This window comes from Pelmatolapia mariae, linkage group LG20 (genome assembly GCF_036321145.2).
Source record: "Pelmatolapia mariae isolate MD_Pm_ZW linkage group LG20, Pm_UMD_F_2, whole genome shotgun sequence".
NCBI classification, from domain to species: domain Eukaryota; kingdom Metazoa; phylum Chordata; class Actinopteri; order Cichliformes; family Cichlidae; genus Pelmatolapia; species Pelmatolapia mariae.
Window position 1 is genome coordinate 24,852,774 of NC_086244.1, and position 19,094 is coordinate 24,871,867.

The 19,094-nt window shown below is 40.9% G+C and overlaps 2 protein-coding genes and 1 non-coding gene across 4 annotated transcripts in view; all 3 read right to left on the reverse strand.

Moving 5' to 3' along the window:
• Nucleotides 1–24: 24 nt before the first annotated feature.
• On the reverse strand, nucleotides 25–14,594 carry uba1 (ubiquitin-like modifier activating enzyme 1). 2 transcript variants are annotated; one of them, XM_063465433.1, is made up of 26 exons: nucleotides 14,390–14,594; nucleotides 11,158–11,274; nucleotides 11,020–11,078; nucleotides 10,737–10,905; nucleotides 9,285–9,419; nucleotides 9,095–9,201; nucleotides 8,917–9,007; nucleotides 8,641–8,773; nucleotides 8,424–8,521; nucleotides 8,117–8,263; nucleotides 7,665–7,841; nucleotides 7,332–7,439; nucleotides 7,158–7,238; nucleotides 6,281–6,433; nucleotides 5,611–5,776; nucleotides 5,313–5,509; nucleotides 4,852–4,916; nucleotides 4,246–4,441; nucleotides 3,259–3,333; nucleotides 2,983–3,172; nucleotides 2,741–2,826; nucleotides 2,346–2,438; nucleotides 1,827–2,018; nucleotides 1,413–1,514; nucleotides 1,192–1,292; nucleotides 25–1,103 (listed from the first exon to the last, which is right to left on the reverse strand). In XM_063465433.1, exons 2-26 carry the CDS (start codon nucleotides 11,272–11,274, stop codon nucleotides 968–970), a joined length of 3,174 nt encoding a protein of 1,057 aa, XP_063321503.1. In that variant the 5' UTR covers nucleotides 14,390–14,594; the 3' UTR covers nucleotides 25–967. The 2 variants fall into 2 exon arrangements, with proteins under 2 accessions (XP_063321503.1, XP_063321502.1); XM_063465432.1 differs by lacking the exon at nucleotides 14,390–14,594 and adding an exon at nucleotides 12,750–12,992.
• Nucleotides 1,615–1,736, reverse strand: LOC134619628 (small nucleolar RNA U6-53/MBII-28). Its single transcript, XR_010092032.1, has one exon. It is a non-coding gene; the product is annotated as a small nucleolar RNA U6-53/MBII-28 (small nucleolar RNA).
• Nucleotides 14,595–15,041: 447 nt separating the features above from the next.
• Nucleotides 15,042–19,094, reverse strand: part of camkvl (CaM kinase-like vesicle-associated, like) — a 38,959-nt gene continuing 34,906 nt past the window's right edge. Inside the window, exon 11 of the mRNA XM_063464345.1 lies at nucleotides 15,042–17,632. Within this exon, the coding sequence (XP_063320415.1) occupies nucleotides 16,142–17,632 (1,491 nt within the window). The 3' untranslated portion in view covers nucleotides 15,042–16,141. The remainder of the gene's footprint in view (nucleotides 17,633–19,094) is intronic.

Consider the following 19,094-nt stretch of genomic DNA (forward strand, 5'->3'; position numbering starts at 1 on the left):
AAATAACCACACAATCTTCTTCAGTATGTTTTTACATCTTTATTCACTATCACACTAAGTGCTCCCGTTTCAAGATACATCTCATTGCCCTGTTCTTACAGTTAAGTCATTTGGAGTTAACAAAGTAGAAAGACAGTTTAGGATCTACCACGTGTGTGCGCCAAAACTCTGTCCAACCACCCCAAAAAATAAAATAGAAAATAACAAAACACATAAAATATAAAGAGAAAGAGAAAACCAATGTCATGTGCATGAACCCCTCCAAAAGCCACAGAGTGGGTTTAATGAGGGTGTAGGGGTACCTCACACTGGCAGGGGTATTCAGGTGGTGTGAGATAGTCAGATATCCAGTCAGGAAAGGCTTGGGCTTATTGGTGTCTCCTGGGCTGACCTTTTACATATTAATTAGGTGCATATGTTAAGAAAAAACAAAACAAAAGAAACTAATGTGGGACTGTGTCTATGAGACAGAGGTTGGAAGAGGGAGAGAGCAAGTATAGTGGAGGGAAGAAGGTGGATTAGATTAAAAAAACAAAACAAAAACCCTCCATTACTGCTGAAGGCCAATAAGAGTGATGGTTTTTTTAGGGACACTGGTTGGGATATGGAGTACCAAGAGACCACTAAGGCTTATCAATTCACTCAAGAGGTTGGTGCTTTTGAGAAACATCAGGATGTCCAGTGTACATGCTCCCTTCCTCCAGTGACACCCCTGTTCCCACAGCCAAGAACCAACTGGATTCTTAACATATACAGTTATTCTTAATTCAGCTTACTGGGGCTATGTACACTCAGGCACAGGTTTACACAAACCACAGGCCTAAAAAAATACTGATTGATCCAATACAGCTGACCTGGATCAACCCACGCACCCCCAATCCCCATTTTAGCTCCTCACTTAGAACACCCCCATCCCCATCTCCCCCCTGTAACTCCCACCCTCCTGCGGGTGGGCTCAGTGCGGAGCTCAGCGGATGGTGTATCTGACATAGGGCACTTCCACGTCTTCGTCTGAAAGGTCGTTACAGCATAGCTCAAACACCAGGGCTTTCACGTGTTTGCCCAGCTTCTTTTTGGACACCTTTGTCACAATCTCCGTCATACTGCAGGACACAAAAAGAAAACCAGTGAATAAAAACTTTAAAATTCCAGCATGCAAATGAGGAAGTAGGTGTATGCAGGTGCACTCACGGTAGGTCCAGTCTCTCTTTAAGTTTGGCAGCAGGCATGAAAAACGAATACAACATGGACACTCCCTGAGAAAGCATGGTGATCTCCAACTTATGCTCATTCTAATAAAGAACAGAAACAGATATTGGTTAATTGTATGCCAAGAACAAAACATGTCAGTGTGGAGAAAAACAAAAAAAACAACAACAAAAAACCAAACCAAAACCATGAGCTCAACATACTTTAAAGTAATCCAGAAACTGTCGGAGTGTCATTTCTTCCCCATTGGGCTGCAGTCCTGTGACCTCAAAGCGATCCCACAGCGTCCAGTCAATTTCATAGTACTGCGAAAACAGCAAAAATGTATTTTAACTATATACATATTTTTTTTTAAGAAATATTAATTATAAGCTCAATAAGATAACCAGTTAATACATTAAAATTTCTCCTCAGCACACACTGATGCCATCAGTGTGAGAAGACAAGTTGAACTCACTTACACCCAGGCAGTGCAAAATGCATCTGACTGGTGCATCAGTATTAGCATGGCTTAATCATCATAGGAGTTTATTATACTGGAGTTAAATATTTCTCTACAACGCAGACATCGTGCACATCTTTTTAAAATCTTAGCAAATGGTAACGTATTTGCTTACCTTGTGTTTTGGAGCAGCAATGGGTTCAGAGAAGGCGAAGAAAGGCAGGGCCAAGTTCATGAAGCCATTTTTGTAGGACTCCAGCTTCTTGTGTCCTTTGATAATCTTGAAGAGCTCCAAGCACACTAGGCCGACAACTGCTGCTGTGGTAGTGGCGATAGCAGGGATGATCTTACCAGCTATCAGTTTGCTCTGTTTGGTGATTAAAAGGACAGTGATGAAGGAAAAAAAAAAAAAGAACAAAAAAAACAAACAAACAAAAACAAAAAAAAAAAAAACAAAAAAAAAACACCACAACAACAACAAAAACACCCCCCAAACTTTATTTATAGTGTACATAGAGAGAAAAAACAAAATGTAAATTTCTGAGGTTGAGTGTAAGTTGTTTGTTTTCACAGAATGCACTCTCAAATGTTTTTTTCATTACTATCACAAAATGAATACTATTAGCAGGCACATTTTCCAATTAATACCAGCGTGAGAGCAATTAGGAGTCTGCAGCTAGGTCTGTTTTCTTACCTTGTGCCTGTCTGTGGGAGGAATGTCATAGTTCTCTGCTCTCAGGTTGGAGGCTGCCACAATGAAGTCCATGTGAAAGTTGGTGTCATCATCCTGTTAACATATAGGCCACAGCCATTACAAACCAAAAGTACCAGTAGTGTTGATTAAAGTTATATTAATAGGCGCAACCGAAGGTTAGGTTGAAATTCTAGCGTGAGAGTTACAATGTTTTGGCAGTACACTACTTAAAGGCATCTAAGCAGAGTTAGTCTTGAAAGCTATGGAAACAATACTTTCTTACTCTCATTATTATTAAGATACTAGGTTTCCGATTGGCCTTACTGCAAAGCCAGATGCTGTATATTATAAATGTTATTTATCTTCATTAAAGCTGACAAAAGGAGATGCCTTACCTTTTCAAAGTCAATGGAGGTGAGTTTGAACTGGAAGGACTCTGGTGAAGGCAACATGGCTCTCAGCTCTTCCAGTTTGGTATCATCTGCATAATCACAAGATCAATGGTTACATTACTGTCAAAGGATCCACAATGACACATGACTCAGTACATGATTCACAAACAACTCTTAGCTGATGTAACATCCCCCCCAAAATATGCTTTATTACACAACCACAGCACAATCACATGTGAACATACCAATAGAGGAATTGTTATTTTGCAGTTCCTGATCAGAGACGTGGATTTTAACTCCTGAACGTGGGGTAAAAGGGGGCACCTTGACATCCTGCAAGATCTTGATCACACCTGCACGATCGGTGCTGCCTTGCAGGCCGTATGTTTGAGCAAACAGGTTGGCTGCTGCCACAACATAGTCCATATGCAGCTCCTGAAAACAAGAACATTCATTAGTTTGAGCCTGGCTGGACTAGACTCAGGTAATATTAAGCTTATAAATGACAGCAGCATACTTACATTGCTAGTGCTGAATTCTAATGGGTGAGGACATCGCTTTGGGCCAGACCAGAAGGGAGCACCGGAACTAGTGAGCTAAAAGACAGATGATAAATGTATTACTTAGAAGTGCTATAATGGAAACCTTTCATGTCCATTTTGTAATTTTTGTGTCAATTGCATATTTATTAAACAGGAAACCGTAGATAAATGACAGGAAAGGGGGTGAGAAACTACAGATGCAAACTAGGGTTTTGTGGTTCAGCGTCAGTACTGCTGACTGAGCCACTAGGCAGCCTTTTGTGCAATAGATATGCAGCACCTCAAACTGCCGTTTGACTCAGCTGAAGTTTAAAAATGTAATTTCTGCTGTTTCTAATGTATGCCCACCATCTATAAATGGCTTTTCAGGGGAAATGAGATGTACAAACTGGCATGAATAAGTACACAGGAAGCCCGAAACTGTCTTTACACAAGAGTGTAAAGTAGTTTACTTTTATATAAAAAGTCTCTTAATCATGACAATGTTTTTGTGACTTACTAAAATCATTTATCTACCATCAAACAATTTTAGAAATTTTCAAAACCAATATCACGGTCCGAGTATGGTTTACCATGTTTGTGACAACTTTCATGCTATAAGCTAAAATCAGATTATCAGCTGCTATGCTACTCTGTGCTAACACATGCTGTACTTAAACACACAGCAGCATCTCTCACTAAATTTGGTGTCACTGAGCCTACCTGTTTGGCACAGAGCTCAAAAACAGAAGGTTTGCAGACAAGACATAACGTGTGGCCATTGCAGAAGTTACATTTTCATATAATCTGTTGAATAAGTTAAAATATTCTAATACTGTATGAAAAATGACAACACTTTTCTTGTTGCTGAAATGAATACCACCAATGCAACTATAGTTGCAAACAGTTGATAAGACGGGTAAAACCAAGATCAGACAATAATGGTTAGAAAACTGATATTCATCTTGTAGCACCTTCACTTTGTACCTGATCTGGTGGGAAGTTGTGCAGTAACTGGCGGATGTTGTTGCTGTATTGACACTGCCAGTGGTTGCGAGCCCAAGCTACGCAGTCAGCCCAGTTTTGGGGGCAATCTGTGACAAGACTCTTATAAACAGCCTCCAGCACCTCCGCAGGCTGAGCTCCTGGAAGCTTCAGAGTACGCTCCATGAACTTAGGATCTCTGCAAGAACGGAAATTATAAACCTCATTGTCTAGTTTCGACAATGTGAAGAGCTGTCATCTTTTTTTAAACCATTTACTCTGCAGGCTGATTTTATAAATTATTTCGAGCATGAGGTTTGGGTTAGATTTTACAAGAAGACAGCTCAATGGCGCCACGAGAACCAAGAGGGGGATATGACATTTACAAGATTGATTCTTAGTTGAAAGGCAAGTTATATAAGTTTATAAGTACTGAATTACCAACAATCCACAAACACTTACGAGACTAAATTATGAGGAAATTTGTCTACTAATGAAAAGTAATTTTATCAATGAAGAATTTCTATGATGAAAGGAGCCTAGCATATAAATAGGTAAGTATAATGCTGACAGGTGATTGCATTAGAATGACAAGAAAAAGCTACATACGTGAGGTACTGCATGGCATTTTCTGGGGGTTGTTTGAATAGTCCCTCAAACTCATCGCGGGCCCACTGCACAGAAAGAACCACAAGGACAGCAGTTCAATAATAGAAGTACAAAATATTTGGTAAACCTACAATATTTCCATTCACACTGTGACACACTAACCACACACACAGTGCTATTAAAACAAAAACCTATATGAAGATATAAAGTATATGAAGAAACAGGTAATGCAATAAAATTCTCTGAAGCATATTGTGCTGAAGTGATTAACTCATCTATTACATTTGTGCATTGTGTAGTTGGTACACCAGGTGGAGCCTTTTAAAGTAAAAATTAACACAAAGGTTTCTGTATGGCTGTTCTCAATACTATTTTGTGGGCTACGCTGACTCCAAGCGTCAGATTTGATCCTGCCTGGCAAATCTCATACTCTGAGACTCTTAGAGTGTGTATATACTAACCTGCAACGTGTGTTCAATGGCATTTGGGAAGTTTTTGAGGGTGCAGATGGGGATGGACTTCTCGGGTGGATCTTGACTGGAGCTGTAGGACTCGGTGAGGAAAGGGATCACAACCTGGACATTGCCTTTGGTACCCAGAGTGCCTGATTCCAGTAAGGGTTTACGATAGTATACACACCTCCGATCCATATACATTCCTGAACATTAGAGGAAAACGCACATTTTTTTTTACTGAATCTGTTTTTTTTTCCTAGTTATTAAGCAGTTATTCTTAATGTCTTAACTCATCATCTCTTACGTGCATCAACGTTGTCCAGTGCATTGGCAACTCCATCAAGGCTTTCAAAGAAGTCGTCATCGTAGATCCTTTCTGTGTCAGGGCCCACTCTGTTCTGGTGACCTGTGATCTTGATTGCCGGATTCATCAGTTTCACTGCAGCAGCAGCCGTGTCACTCTTCATTTTCTGTTAACACACACACTAAACAGTCAACTCACTAATAACATTATCATAGGTGACCAAAAGAACACAAAAATCAGAGGAGACATTCTGTACAGAGGTCAACGCTGTCCACATTAATGCTTTCTTTTCCAGGTACACAACAAAATGTGCACTCCTTTAAAAATATTGGTGTCCAACAGCTTACGTCAGGTGAGGGTTCCTCCTATCAGTTTCTTTTGGGCATCAGATAACCTCAGATTAACTGATTTAGTAGTCTAGTGATACTACAGGTACAAAGCTGCTCTCAAGTCTTAGTTCGTTAGGAGCTGGTAAATTTGCTTTGACTTTTTAAACTTTAAGAATACGAACGAACACACACACACACTATGAATTTTAAATTGCCTCTATCAAAATACAAAACATAATCTATAAGTGCACTTCGGTGTTACAGGAAAGCAATAAAGAGTGCTGTGCGGAAACATCGATCAATAGAGTTCATCAAACAAGTTGAGTTAAGATGATACAGACCGTAACATCCCAAGGTCTGAAGAGGAACTGCCTGTTGAGGTTAGATTTTTCTATGGTGTCCATGTCAGTCACAATGACCTCTCCCTCCCCAGTAGCCAGTCCAATCATGGCAAAATTTTTCAGCAGCTCACAACCAATGGCACCAGCCCCAACCTGGAAGGATTAGAAATTTGTGAATAAAGCTATAATGGTTTGTCATACATTTGAACCTTCCATTTACACATGTCACTCAATGTCAGAGAAATGCTTATGGTTAGTGGGAAAAGCTGACATTCTTTTTGCCGGATTCCCACCAGAAAGGTTAACCCCAAAAGCTTTGACATGCACTGGGACATGGTGGGTGGCACCCAATTAACATAGCAGTGTCAATACACTATTGTGCCAATTATGAGACAAAGAACTAACAGCTGATATATTTTGGCTTAGATGCAGCTGCCACCATCTCACTCTCACACGATCTCAAATAGTAAATAACTGCCCATGCATATCCCAAGAATTGACAGTGTTCTTTGTCACTGTGCAATTAAATCAAATTTAAAAAAAAAAAAAAACAAAAAACAAAAAAACCCTCAACTGAGCATTCAAACAAGAATGAACTTTCTGTTGGACAATTTTAGGCACAAGAGCAAAAAGATAAACACTACCACTAAAGATCTCATAAGATCTATTTCCCCTAGTATTCTGAGGATAGCGCCTGAAGAATAGCACCAAGAAATATTCTTTATCAGATTTTAGCTCATAGAAATACCTTTATCCCACTATGAAATACTAAGTTTTTGTCTTTTGCACAACATTTTTCTGGCAAACTTATTTTTTAAAACTTCCTAGTAACAGGAAATTGAAGAAGGTAACAGATCTTTTACACCGACACACTCACCAAGAAGTAACGCTGTTTGGCAAGCAAATCCTGCATTTTGGTGCCAAACACTGCAATCTGTCCATCATATCGACAGTTTTTCTTGGAGAAAAAGACATAACAAATTTAGCACCATCATTTATTGCCATCAACTACATTCAGTACTTGCATTTTGAATATGCTTTGAACACCTACAGGGGCACACTCTTCCTCTGTGAGCATGAATCCCTCCTCTTCAGCCAAGCACTCCAGGGCATCAAAGTACAGCCATTGCATTATAGGCATAAATTTTCCTGTGCATGCCTAAAACATCAAACAGCACATGAAATACAGGAAAACCTTCTCCATTTCAAAACATGTCTAATCATACCCAATGTAAACTGACTGACTCTTCACAAGCATTGATAAGAACTGGCTTATCAGTGCCTGTTGATTAAAATATATTTTTCTTTAATATAAAGAACAACTACAGTTAATATTGTAGGGACAAAGCTTTCATCTTCAATTTGCATACAGCTTTCCACTGACCTTCATCACTTCCTGTGCAGCCAGCCCTCCAATGAAGGCATTGACAGGGGCCAGGTCACCAGCAGCAACATATGACATCTTTTTGATAAGAGATTCATTCAGCTGTTCCACTTTGGCCGACCCAGTCTGAGCAGAGTTCACTTCTTTGGCCAATGCCAATAGCTCTTCACCATCCGCCTGGAATGCACACAATTCACGGTAAATTACAAAATATTAACTATAAACAGACTTTATTTTTGCTGTGTTGTGCTGCACTTTTTATGCAGAACTATTTTATTTTAGCACATGCATTTAATGAAAGTGGTTCCCCCTTTCCAAGAAGATCCCACTTAAAAAAAAAAATTTAAAAAAAGAAAAAAAAAAAAAGAAAAGAAAAGAAAAAGGGAAAGGTAAATTGAAGCAACCGATTTCTCAAATAACAGAATATTCCCACCATCATGAGTGATATGTACCTGGCTCCAAGGTGCTGGAAGATGGCCATGTTTTTTCTGGAAGGCATGGATAGCCTGGAAGCCTAGGTGCATCTGTCCTGGAAACTCCATCTTGGCAAAGTCTGTCATCAGGAACTCAGGCTCGGCCATCGATGAGGAGAGAGATTTCTGAACAGGGAAAGAAACGCAAGGTAGTGAAGCTGGGCTTTTCCACTGGTGACAGCAATGCCAGATGGTAATATGGGTATTATCATGAGAATTCACACTACACTATCTGTAGAAATGAGATAATGCTAGTAATTTCATGTGCAAAATGGCAGCTACTTACAAAACTGATCTTCTTGGGCATTTTAACCTGGGAAACTATTCCTCCTCTTATGTAATCTGTAAAGCCACTTGTGTCACAGATGCTGAAGGTGTATGGACCTAGTAAAATACAGGACATTGCATGAACTTGTAAACTCATAACAGAGTGACCAAAATGTATTCATTTGTGGGACAAAAAAATAAAAGAAAGAAAGAAAAAAGAAAGAGTGTGTTCTTACCAAGAACTTTAATTTCGACCGGCTTGCAACCATTGAGCTCAGTCATACCCTGAATCTCAGTAAACGTAACATAATCTCCACTCTCAAAGCCATGACGAGCTTCATCCAGACATGTCACGACCCCTGCATTGTCCTGGAGAAACCAAAATGTGCAACCTTTCAGGTACAGCTGCCATGAAGCTTTAATTTACTCCTAAAACGCAGGTAGTAGTTAAAAAAAAAAAAAAAGAAAGAAAAATCAGCATTGTCAGGGGGGATAAAAGAACCAAGACTAACCTTTGTGATCATGGAAATCATAGCACTTAATGGCTGCTCTCCATTGGGGTCATACACAATCATCTCTTCTCCAAAGTCACAGAAAAGTTGACTACAAAAGAGAAATTATAGAGCACAAAAACATTAGATGCTGACGGATGCATTTCATGTGAACACTAAACAGAGTTCTTAATCTTACCCAAACAGACCACGAGTGTCCGCAACAATCAGCTTGATTCCCTTGCTGTGGCAGAACTCTCCTAGATTCTGCAGCTCATCCAGAGTTGAGTTAGTCAGCACTACCACCTAGATTTCAAAATAAGACAAAATTAAAAACTCTTTCCGAAATGGTAAAATGACTAGGGAGTTTTCTTATGCTAAATTTATACCTGGAACTTGGTCAAGTAGTCTTCAGTCAGTGGTCCAGTGTAACCAGTCACAGGAACATAGCTGTTCAGTTCAGCCAAGCGGGCCTGACTCACTTCTGCCCTGTTCTTGCCCAGGTCCTCCTCCCGAAGGTAAAACTAGCCATACAGAAATACTGATGCTGTCATTAAGCAATAACTGCCAATACTATAGCCAAACATGACATTAAGGAATATTCTAGTGAATAACATTGACTCAGTGTGAACTTTACTTCATTTGTGTGTTTAGCCATATTCTTCTGTGGGTCCGCCTTTTCTTTTGAAAGGACTTCAGAATGTGTCAAAGAGGATAAAAACAACAGACTACCACTTAAACGGCTTGACTGATCACAGTATACTCTCTGCATTCTCATGCTTAAGTCCATAACATTAAAATGGTTATCAAGAGCAGATGAGTTTTATTTGTAGTTATGCTGTTATATTCATGAAAGCTAAGCAGTGATTAGATTTGCTGAAAAGAGAAGAAATCCCACCCAACTCAGTTTGAAAGTGGAGTAACATTATATTGTTAAGTGGTCTTGGCTGGTTCATTTGCCCTAAACCAGTTTGGACTGTCAGCCCAGAGAAAACCAAGCAAAGAAACCCAAGTTTATTTAAGGTAAAATGAAATATAGACTAAATGTAAAATTTGGTCTCAAAACTTCAAGCCATTATTTGAACTCCTAAAGCACATCAACAATAAGTGCTTTCTTTCTTTCTTTCTTAAAAAAAGAAAACAAAAAACTACAGGTTAACCATTTCTTTTTCCATATTTCCATATAATTGAAAACACAAATGTACAATGCAAATGCAATACACTTAAGCTGCCCTGTAAATAAATTAGGGGTGTGTCTTATAATATAATCCACAATACCAGTATATCTTTTTAAATGAAAAAATGTCATTAGCAACATCATTCGTAAAAAAATGACTATGTTCCCAAGGGAGTCTTAAAAAAAACAAACAAAAAAAAAAAAACCAAATAAAATCTGTGTCTAACCACAATGACACTTCTGTAGAAACAACACCAGAAAAATGCCTCAAGTTAACACCCAAGGAATCTGTTCATACATGTTTGCAGTTTGATGAGACATAACAGGATTCAAAGTTTTGACAGACAAATAAAAGCAATCTACTCTGCTGAAATTATGTCCTTTAATAGACTGGCTGTACTACGATTATGAACCTGGGAAGAGGCCACCCACTGGTAAATCTGGGTCAGCTCATGGTTAGCAAGGGTGGGGGTGGCTTTAGTACTCTTTCTGGATGTTAGCAATACACAACAACACATAACTCAATAGATAAAGCCACAGTGCACTTTGGAATCATGCTCAGACAACAGATGAGTCCACAAACTGCAATTCCCTTGTGTAACTTAATCGGGAAAAATAGACTACTGCAAAAATTTTAAATTAAAATATCTGTGCTTTCACACACCTGGGAAGAGAGGTCTCTCCATTCTGCAACTCCTTCGTCATGTATAGTGACACTTCTAACTCCTCCCAGGATCACGTTCTTGGCAATCTCAACTCCAAGGCCTCTCATACCAGAGATGAGGACATTGGAGTTCTGCATGCGCTTCATAGCTTCATGGCCCAGCACGTAACTAAATAATGACATAAAGAACCATTGGCAACATTATGTATTGGTAGATGTCAAACCCAATAACGATAAAGTCCAACATCACCAAAAAAGAAAAAAAGAAAAAAAAAAAGCTTACAGCTGTCTTGAGTACAGGCCTTCATCGATCTCAGCATCATTGCCATTCTTAGCCATGCCCTGGGAAAACAACATGAAGTGCAATCAGTTTATGTTACAAGTGCTACTCACTCTATAGAGTAAATGTGTTTGCACTCACGTTGGCAGGTGTGTGGGACAGATCAGTTCTGACAGAGTTAGAGGAGGAGCAGTGGGATCCCGTCTTCGTCTCTGTTCCTGACAAGCGACGCTTCTTGGACAGCGGCGAGCTGGACATCTGTGCATTAACCACCATCATAAATTAAGTTGTCATTCAAGCACACGAATGCTACCAGTTAACAACTGCCCTATAACATTTTTGGTAGTTTGCAATAAATACAGAATAAAAGAAAGACATTTTACATCATTAAGAGAAAAAAAAAAGAGAAAGACAGCACACTGTCAACAAGCTTGGATTTCCTGAATGTTCTCAGAAGCCAACTGATTCCAATTCATATAAACTTCAGTAATTTTATAATTCATTGCTAAACTAAAGGCTAACCAGTCCCCCTCATTTTGAAGAGAGGATTTTTAGCCTAGAGAGCAGCTGGGCTGGCTTCAGGCCAAACACAAATCTGCTAGAAAACGAACTGAGGCTGGGAAGAGACATGAATAGCATTACCGGTTCTTTCATACACACAGAAAGCAAAGGTTTGTTTAGATACTTCTATTGTTTATTTTCCTGGTATTTATCGACACCCAACATCGTTTCAAGGAAAAGAGCTGAATCATTAAAAGTTCACTGCGGTAAACTGAGCAATACCACACAATGGCTGGCAGGTGCGGACACAAGGACCATACTGTGCTGCAACTAAGTTGTAGATGGCGATGTTACAAGAAAGCTCTAAACAGCAACATTTAATAGCAATGCATTTACTTATGTATTTAGATTTCTGATTAACGCAATAGTCGCGATAAACCTCTGCACTCGGGAGGGCCGCAGTATTTTTCAAATACATTCTAGGTGCACAAAAAAAGAAAAGAAAAGGAAAAAAAAAAAAAAAGGTCGGGCACAATTTCCGCATCCAATGCGGCGCCAACTTCCGTGCATTTCCCAAGGCACACGTATCAGTTTATAACCCTCTCTACGACTTTAAATTATGAGGAGGCCTGGGCAATTTTTCATACGACTGCAACCAGCCTAAAATAGCTTTCATATCACCGTTAACTGAACGGTCGCGCTTGTCAAAACCGAAAATGAAGGCGTCCGGCATGATACAGCAAAGCCGCCCGGGTGTTACTGTAGTTTGCCAATCCTACAAGAAAACGTTAGCGGGTAGCAGTCGATTTAAAGATCTCAACGTGTGGAAAAATATAAATTAACTGTCAAATAACAGCACCAATAGAAAACTAAGTAGGTTCCGAGCCACTAATCGGTTAAGTGATTTGGCAAGTGGACAGAGTCTAAACATTAATAACTTAGAGGGAAGAAAACACCAGCTTGTCAGCTTATCCATTAGCAGCTCGGCCTAGGCCTGCATTACCCTCAGTGCGGAACACAATTTTACAAGCTAGCAGCTGTGGCTACACTCCAACCGACCTCGCACTGGAGAGCAACGGATTTGACAGTCGTCTACCACAGCTCCTATATGGATATGGGTAAATGTCTAGGCATCTAACAAAACGCACAATTTAACTTTGTCACTTAACATAAACACCGCGAATACAAGCCAAGCCACTACACTCGTGCTCCATTGATTTCCCTTTCCTTACCAATAATCCTTCTCGGTCCCTTCCCAATGCGAACCCGCTCCTCTCCTGCTGTGTGTAGCTGTCAGTAAAAACGCTGATTGTATATTCGACGATTTGTACAGAGAAAAGAAACGCGATGCGGGATTGGGGTGGTCTGCACTATATTGTCGAGTCACTATGTCGTTGTGCCGATAGTCTCTCCTATGTAATTGCGCTGCTGGCTTTGCGACTGCAGACAGGAACAAAACCAAAATGGCAGATGGGGAGAAAGGGGCGGAGGAGCTGTGACGCAGGGGCTGAAATATTCAACAGGAAAGGGTGGCTGCAAGCACGCTGCTCATCCAGGTCCTCGGCTCATTGGCTCTTCAAGCCCAAGCTAAAGCGCGTTGATCCCGCCCTCGCTACGAGAGGATGCATGCCAAGTATCTTACTGTACAATGAACAGTAGGATCTCCAATAATCTAGTGAAAAAAAACAACACTTAATGAGAAAAATAATTCCGGGTATGTCTGAGACCATTGCATGAAAGGATTCTCCCTTAACGGAGCTGAATGTAACTCATCAGTAACAACACCTTTGTTTCAGAGGCAGATTAGCAAGGACCAGTCATCTTCATGTGAACTCCATAAACAAAGCTGAACACCAAACTTGCAACAATGCACCATCAGAAAGAACACATTTTACAGTTAAACCCCATTAGATATACTCTCACTGGAGCACAATTTGCTACATTCCACTTAACACACCGATTGTTTTGACTATTTTATGAATTCAGCAATTATCATCACTACTCAAGTCGGATAGTGTACGATCCTTATTAGCTAGTGATGCTGAGCGTCTGGGCCTTTTAGTCACACTGAGGTTAGGGGTGAGCATTCCTTGCAGAAGAGTATTGGGGGAGGGGGTGCCTAGTAAATGACAAAGGCCCAGGAAAAAAAAAAGAGTGGGCCGCATATACTCGGGTACACATGTCGAGGTGATCCCCTATTCTCATCTTCCAACCAGAAAATGCTTAAGACCCTAGTATTACACAGTTCCCTTTGAACTGAAGCATACGAATATCAATGATGTCCGAATAATAGGCTGCCTAACTTGACAAGCTAAACAGAGAGACTAGCCAGTGTTAGGTTACTGTGATAACGCCGATAAACGTGCTATCGAAACGGGAACCCTACATATACAAACGGATATACGAGGAAAAAAAAATAGTGCCAGCATGTACGCTCGTGATGCCAGTTAGCTCGTGTCTGTCTTTCAACGTAGTATCCATCAAATGTTTGAAGCAACTAGCCTTCTAGCTACCATTAACGTTATTTATCGCCTAACATTAATTAAAACAGCAACCCCGTGCACATAAAAACGTGCAAATGCTAATTTGCCGTTAACAGTTACGTGTCAGTGCCTTGTTAGCTACCGTTAGCGGAGCAAGGAGCTTAAATGGTTCGCTCAGCCGTCTGCAACTAACATTAACGACTACCGATAACGCACATCAAAAGACTGCGTAGTTGTTAGCTTGTGTGCGGCTAGCTTTCGAGCTATCTAGCCACCCAGCGACTTTTTCCCCTTCTTGTGCCGCTATGTTAGCTAACTAGCTAACATTAGCAAACTAGCTGAGGCTAACATAACCAGGACGAGAGCTTACACAAGTGTGCAGAACTTACCACATCCGATATTTACTCGGCCTGATCTGGAGTATTAAAAATCGGCTTCTGCTTAAGCAAAGAAAAACAACAACCAAGGTGACAATTCAACACCGCCACTGACTGCAAAGTGAAAAGTGTGTCACGGTGGCGGGCTCTGTGTGAGTTTTTTCCGCTGGACGGCTGCCTGTCCGGCTGTTCCCAAACCGTTTCCCCTCACTCTATTTCAGTTGAAAGCAAAGCAAAGCAGCAACATGTGCACGTTACAGGCACAACCATCATTCTGGGTCTTGGGGTTAATTGAAAATGAATATGATTGGTTTGTGTCTGCTCTGTCTTTTAATTAATCGTTAACGCTCACACATCCCATCTAGAAGATAAAGCGTACTGAATATTACACTGCTTTGTGGTTTAGTTGTATATTTAGAAACAAGACTACTTTTGTCACCCCCGTACCCGTACAAGCATGGACTAAACCGAAGTTCACGCAGTGCCTTATGGGACTTGTAGGCATATAGGATAACATAATAGAACGCCTGTCAGAAATCTGCCTTTTGGATAAATGTTGATTAAGCACGTAAAAAACAAAACAAAACTCGGCTGTAATTCTAAAATGGTTTTTTTTTTTGAAGAGTGATCAAATGATTTTAAACAACTCAATATATATGCATGTATTTACTGGCTTACTTTTATTGAAAGACTTGCAAACAGTGCACATTTTACATAGGGACAGAATAGTGGAGATCTAGACTTGTTCAGGAGAAAAGCACAGAATCTGGTATTACATACACCCAATAGCAGAACAAAAGTCAGAACAGTTTTATGATGAAGAGGATAAACTAGGCAGGACTGTCCAGTTAACGGTACCAAATGAATGTGCTGACAAAACTGGAGCAAATGAAAACAAACTATCTGGAAATGTTTGGGGGGAAAAGGAGAGAAAATGTAAGTGTTACTGTGTTATTGCAAAGCCTTTATACAGTATATTTCCCCCAGCTCTCCGACAGATGTGGAACAACTCATAAGTCTAAGTGACAGTTTAAGTTTAAATATAGCGTTTAATAAAACAAATTTTAATTTCCTGCAACCAGGGGAATGGCTTTATCAGATCCGTTTCACATATTTCTGTACAACTTTGTGACACCAACCATCACAACAGAATAACTAGCCACATAAATACATAGTAACCGAAAAAAAAAATCATGGGACAATCTGCTTTGAACAAAAAAAAAAAAAACAAGTAAATGTCACTTTGGATATGAGGAAGTTCACACCATGGAAGAAAAATATGACTTAGGAACCTAGTTTGATTTTGTTTATTTACAGTTTTTAGGGGATAATACTTTATTTAGATCTTTTCTTTCACTGTTAGTTGAGAATTTTGCCATTCTTATTTGTGCAGCTTCATAATTTGCAAATTTGTTGAGTGCTTGGATTTCCATATGAGGTGGTTGTGTGGTAAACATTTAGGCACACAATCTGGATTTAGCATAACAAACTTTTAAGATCTTTATCTGTGAAGCTGTCATACAGAGATATATTGTACTCTAATCCCTCTAGACTCCAGTGATGAAAGTGTTTGGAATGTCAGAGGGGGGTAGGATCATCTGGTATGAATATGCAGCCAAACCAAACAACAGTGTAATAACTTCTCTTTTTGCGCACAACTAGGCAGTCCTTCTGGGTGAGACAGTCATTAAATCCTTAAGTTTAACTATGAATACAGTGTTCCAGGTATTTTTGCCTTTGTGTATTGCATCATGCACACCTGCCTCATAGTCCCCTGCCTATCCCAGGTCTTGGTGACTGGCTGGAATGAGCAGGAGCCGCCTGTCCATCTCTGTCTTCCTGCTCGCCCAGCGCCTGGGGTGAGGCTTCTGTGGGTGGAGATGGTGGGGGATAGGCAGGAGGAGGAATGCTAATGTGAGGAAGAGATGGCAGCACAGGTCTGGGAGAGGTAGGAAGCGGTGGTGGGGTGCCGGTGGTTGCAGAAGTGGACCGCTGTGAGGGGCGTGCTCGAGAGGTGGCGGGAGAGGCGTGTGTGCTCCGAGCTCGAGGTTGCTCAGCAGGACAGTCACTGATTTGCTCTAGGAGCGACGGCATGTCTCCCTCGATCTTCTCCAGCACAGCAGCCATTTGCTTTTCTATCTGCTCGATCACACTGTCCATTTGCCAATCGCTTGAAGTGCTGCTCCCCCCACTGTGCTGTAGCCCAGTTCCATACCTCCCTACACCTCCTCCACTCGTATACAGGGAACTGTATGGACTCCCATAGCTCCCAGCCATCCCCATCCCCATAGCCCCAACCTCTGGATTGTATGGTGTGGCATGACGGCCCAAACTAGCAGAGCTTCCAACTGCATAGCAAGCCTGTCCCGGTGTAGCACCTGCTCTTGGTATACTAAACTCAGCGCTGTGTCTATCTGTTCTTCTGGCATTCCTGTCCTGCCTATCTACTGGACTGGCATCGCCCCTTAGCCTAACTCCCAGTCCTCCATCCACCCCTGTACCTGGCCCCACTGCTGGAGTGACTGGCGCCACCACAGACTTCTCTGCCACCGCTTCAGGTACTTGTGTCTGACACCAACTTCCGTCAGTCTCATCCTTTTGCTCGCTTTGTGTGACTGGTCTCTTCAGCGGTGAGGCTGATGCAACAGCGGATGCTGCGTGTGAAGGGGCATGAAGTGTTGCAGCCATTTTACGTTTGCTGCTGGGATCAGGGGAGGACGATATGTGTTTTTTGTCAAGATTAATGCCCGAAGTACTGTCTAATAGCTTTGAGGCCTCAGGGCTCACCGCAGGCGTCTGTTTGAATTCTGGAACAACTTTATTTTGGCCCAAATTTGCAGCCATTTTCCTGGTTCCGTCACCTGCGCTTTTCTTTGCACCAACCTTGTCAGGCTGTTCCTGGGTACAGTTGGGGACCGCATTTGGTTGACAGAAAAGGTCCTCTACACCTGATGGCGAAGTTCCTACAGATGGGCCTATATGCATCTTTACCTCCTCTTGTTTTTCTCCAGCCTTAACTGTCTCTTTACTCTGGTCCATACCAGAGGGCATACTCTCAATAGTAACTTCTAAAGACACACTACTTGATGTTACCCCACCATCACTCATCCCTTTCTCTCCCTCATCACTTGTTCCCTGCGAAGCACCCCCTTCACCATCCCCTGCCTCCTCACTACCCTGAACCTCAGCAGAGCTATCAATCAATGCTTCTGAATTCTTCAGGCGTTGCATGAAGGTGGTGACACGGATTGCTTTCTGCGAAACAGACAGAAGTAGAAGAAAAACAAGAGAAGGATGGTTAGGATGAAAAGAATTAGATTTGCAGCACATTTCATTTTCGTTAAAATATATTTCCTCTTCCCCCCCCCCCCTGCTAATAAAAAAATACTTTGATAACATAGTTATGGAAAAGCTTAAAAAATAAGCTTCAAGAACAAGCATTTGAGAAAAAAGCCTGTCAACACACCATGATTTTTGCAACTTTGTACTAAGAGCTGAGATATGATTTGTGTGACATGAAGGAAGATTAGTGCCGGTTGTTTACTTCCAGAAGGCTATGACATATTGTGCCCTGGTTTAAATCAATCTCAAGTCTCACCCTCCCCAAGAAACTCCTTGAGTGCTTGCTGACTGGAAAAAGTAATCAAGCAAATGTGTATAAATCCCCTTCTTATAAATGTTACACTGATCTGATTCCTTCTGCTCTACAAACACTGAAGGAGTCAGGGGGGAATGTGTGAGCTTAATAACTGCTAATAAACCAGGGAAACGAATTCCCTTGAATTCTCTGGAAGTGAAAAGCCACTAGGACACAAAAATGCTACTGAAAACAATATCTCTTAACTGAGAAGCTTTCGTATTGCTTCAAAAATGATTTAAATGTAACAACAGTATGGGACAATGGGCCAGGATTCACGTAAGAGGAATGCCAGAGGGCCTTACAGTATAAATCACGGCAGTTCATAAGTTCACAGTGGCTAAGAACCCTTATGTCCTTTCCATTTAACCCTCTCCTTATCTACACTAATTTAAATACTACAAAAGTAGTGAAGAAAAAAAAACCTTGCTTCTCTGCTGCTTATCTCACATTTATAGATCTGGATTCATAAACCAGTGCAGATGAGGAGAAGGAAAGGAGTAGAGCAGGCCACTTTGAACATCTGGGTGTAATCCAATGACAAAAAGTGGGGCAGAGTGGATGGATCTCTTCTGGGACAGGCAGAGTGACAGTGGGCAGGAACAGAGCTTGGGAAGAGTTTCAACGGCCCCTGACATGATCAATACATCTCAAAGCTGACTTGGGTTTAACATTTAATATAACATTTTTTCCAAACTGATTTTTATAGAGATAGGTTCTGATAAAAACCTCTTTTTTAATTTAAAAGCATATTTGGCTATCAGAGAGATGCGTTATTGAGTCATTTTGGACTAAATGTGAGTTTCTCCCCACGCTCTGCCCTTCCACTGTCCTTCAGAATGAAAAACAATACCTTTAATTCCTGGGAACCACATGGAGAAAGAGAGAAGAGGATTGTTGCTGTTACTTAAGCTGTTAGGTTAGCATTGCCACCATTTTCCTTCTTTGTCTTCACCAGTCTCATCCCTGGATCGCCTTATCAGTTCCACCATGTCATTCACAGACTTTAAACATACCTCTGCTGAGTTGTGTTACGAGCTAAAAGCACATTAACACCCTGGTCTTCACCTGGTTTCTCCT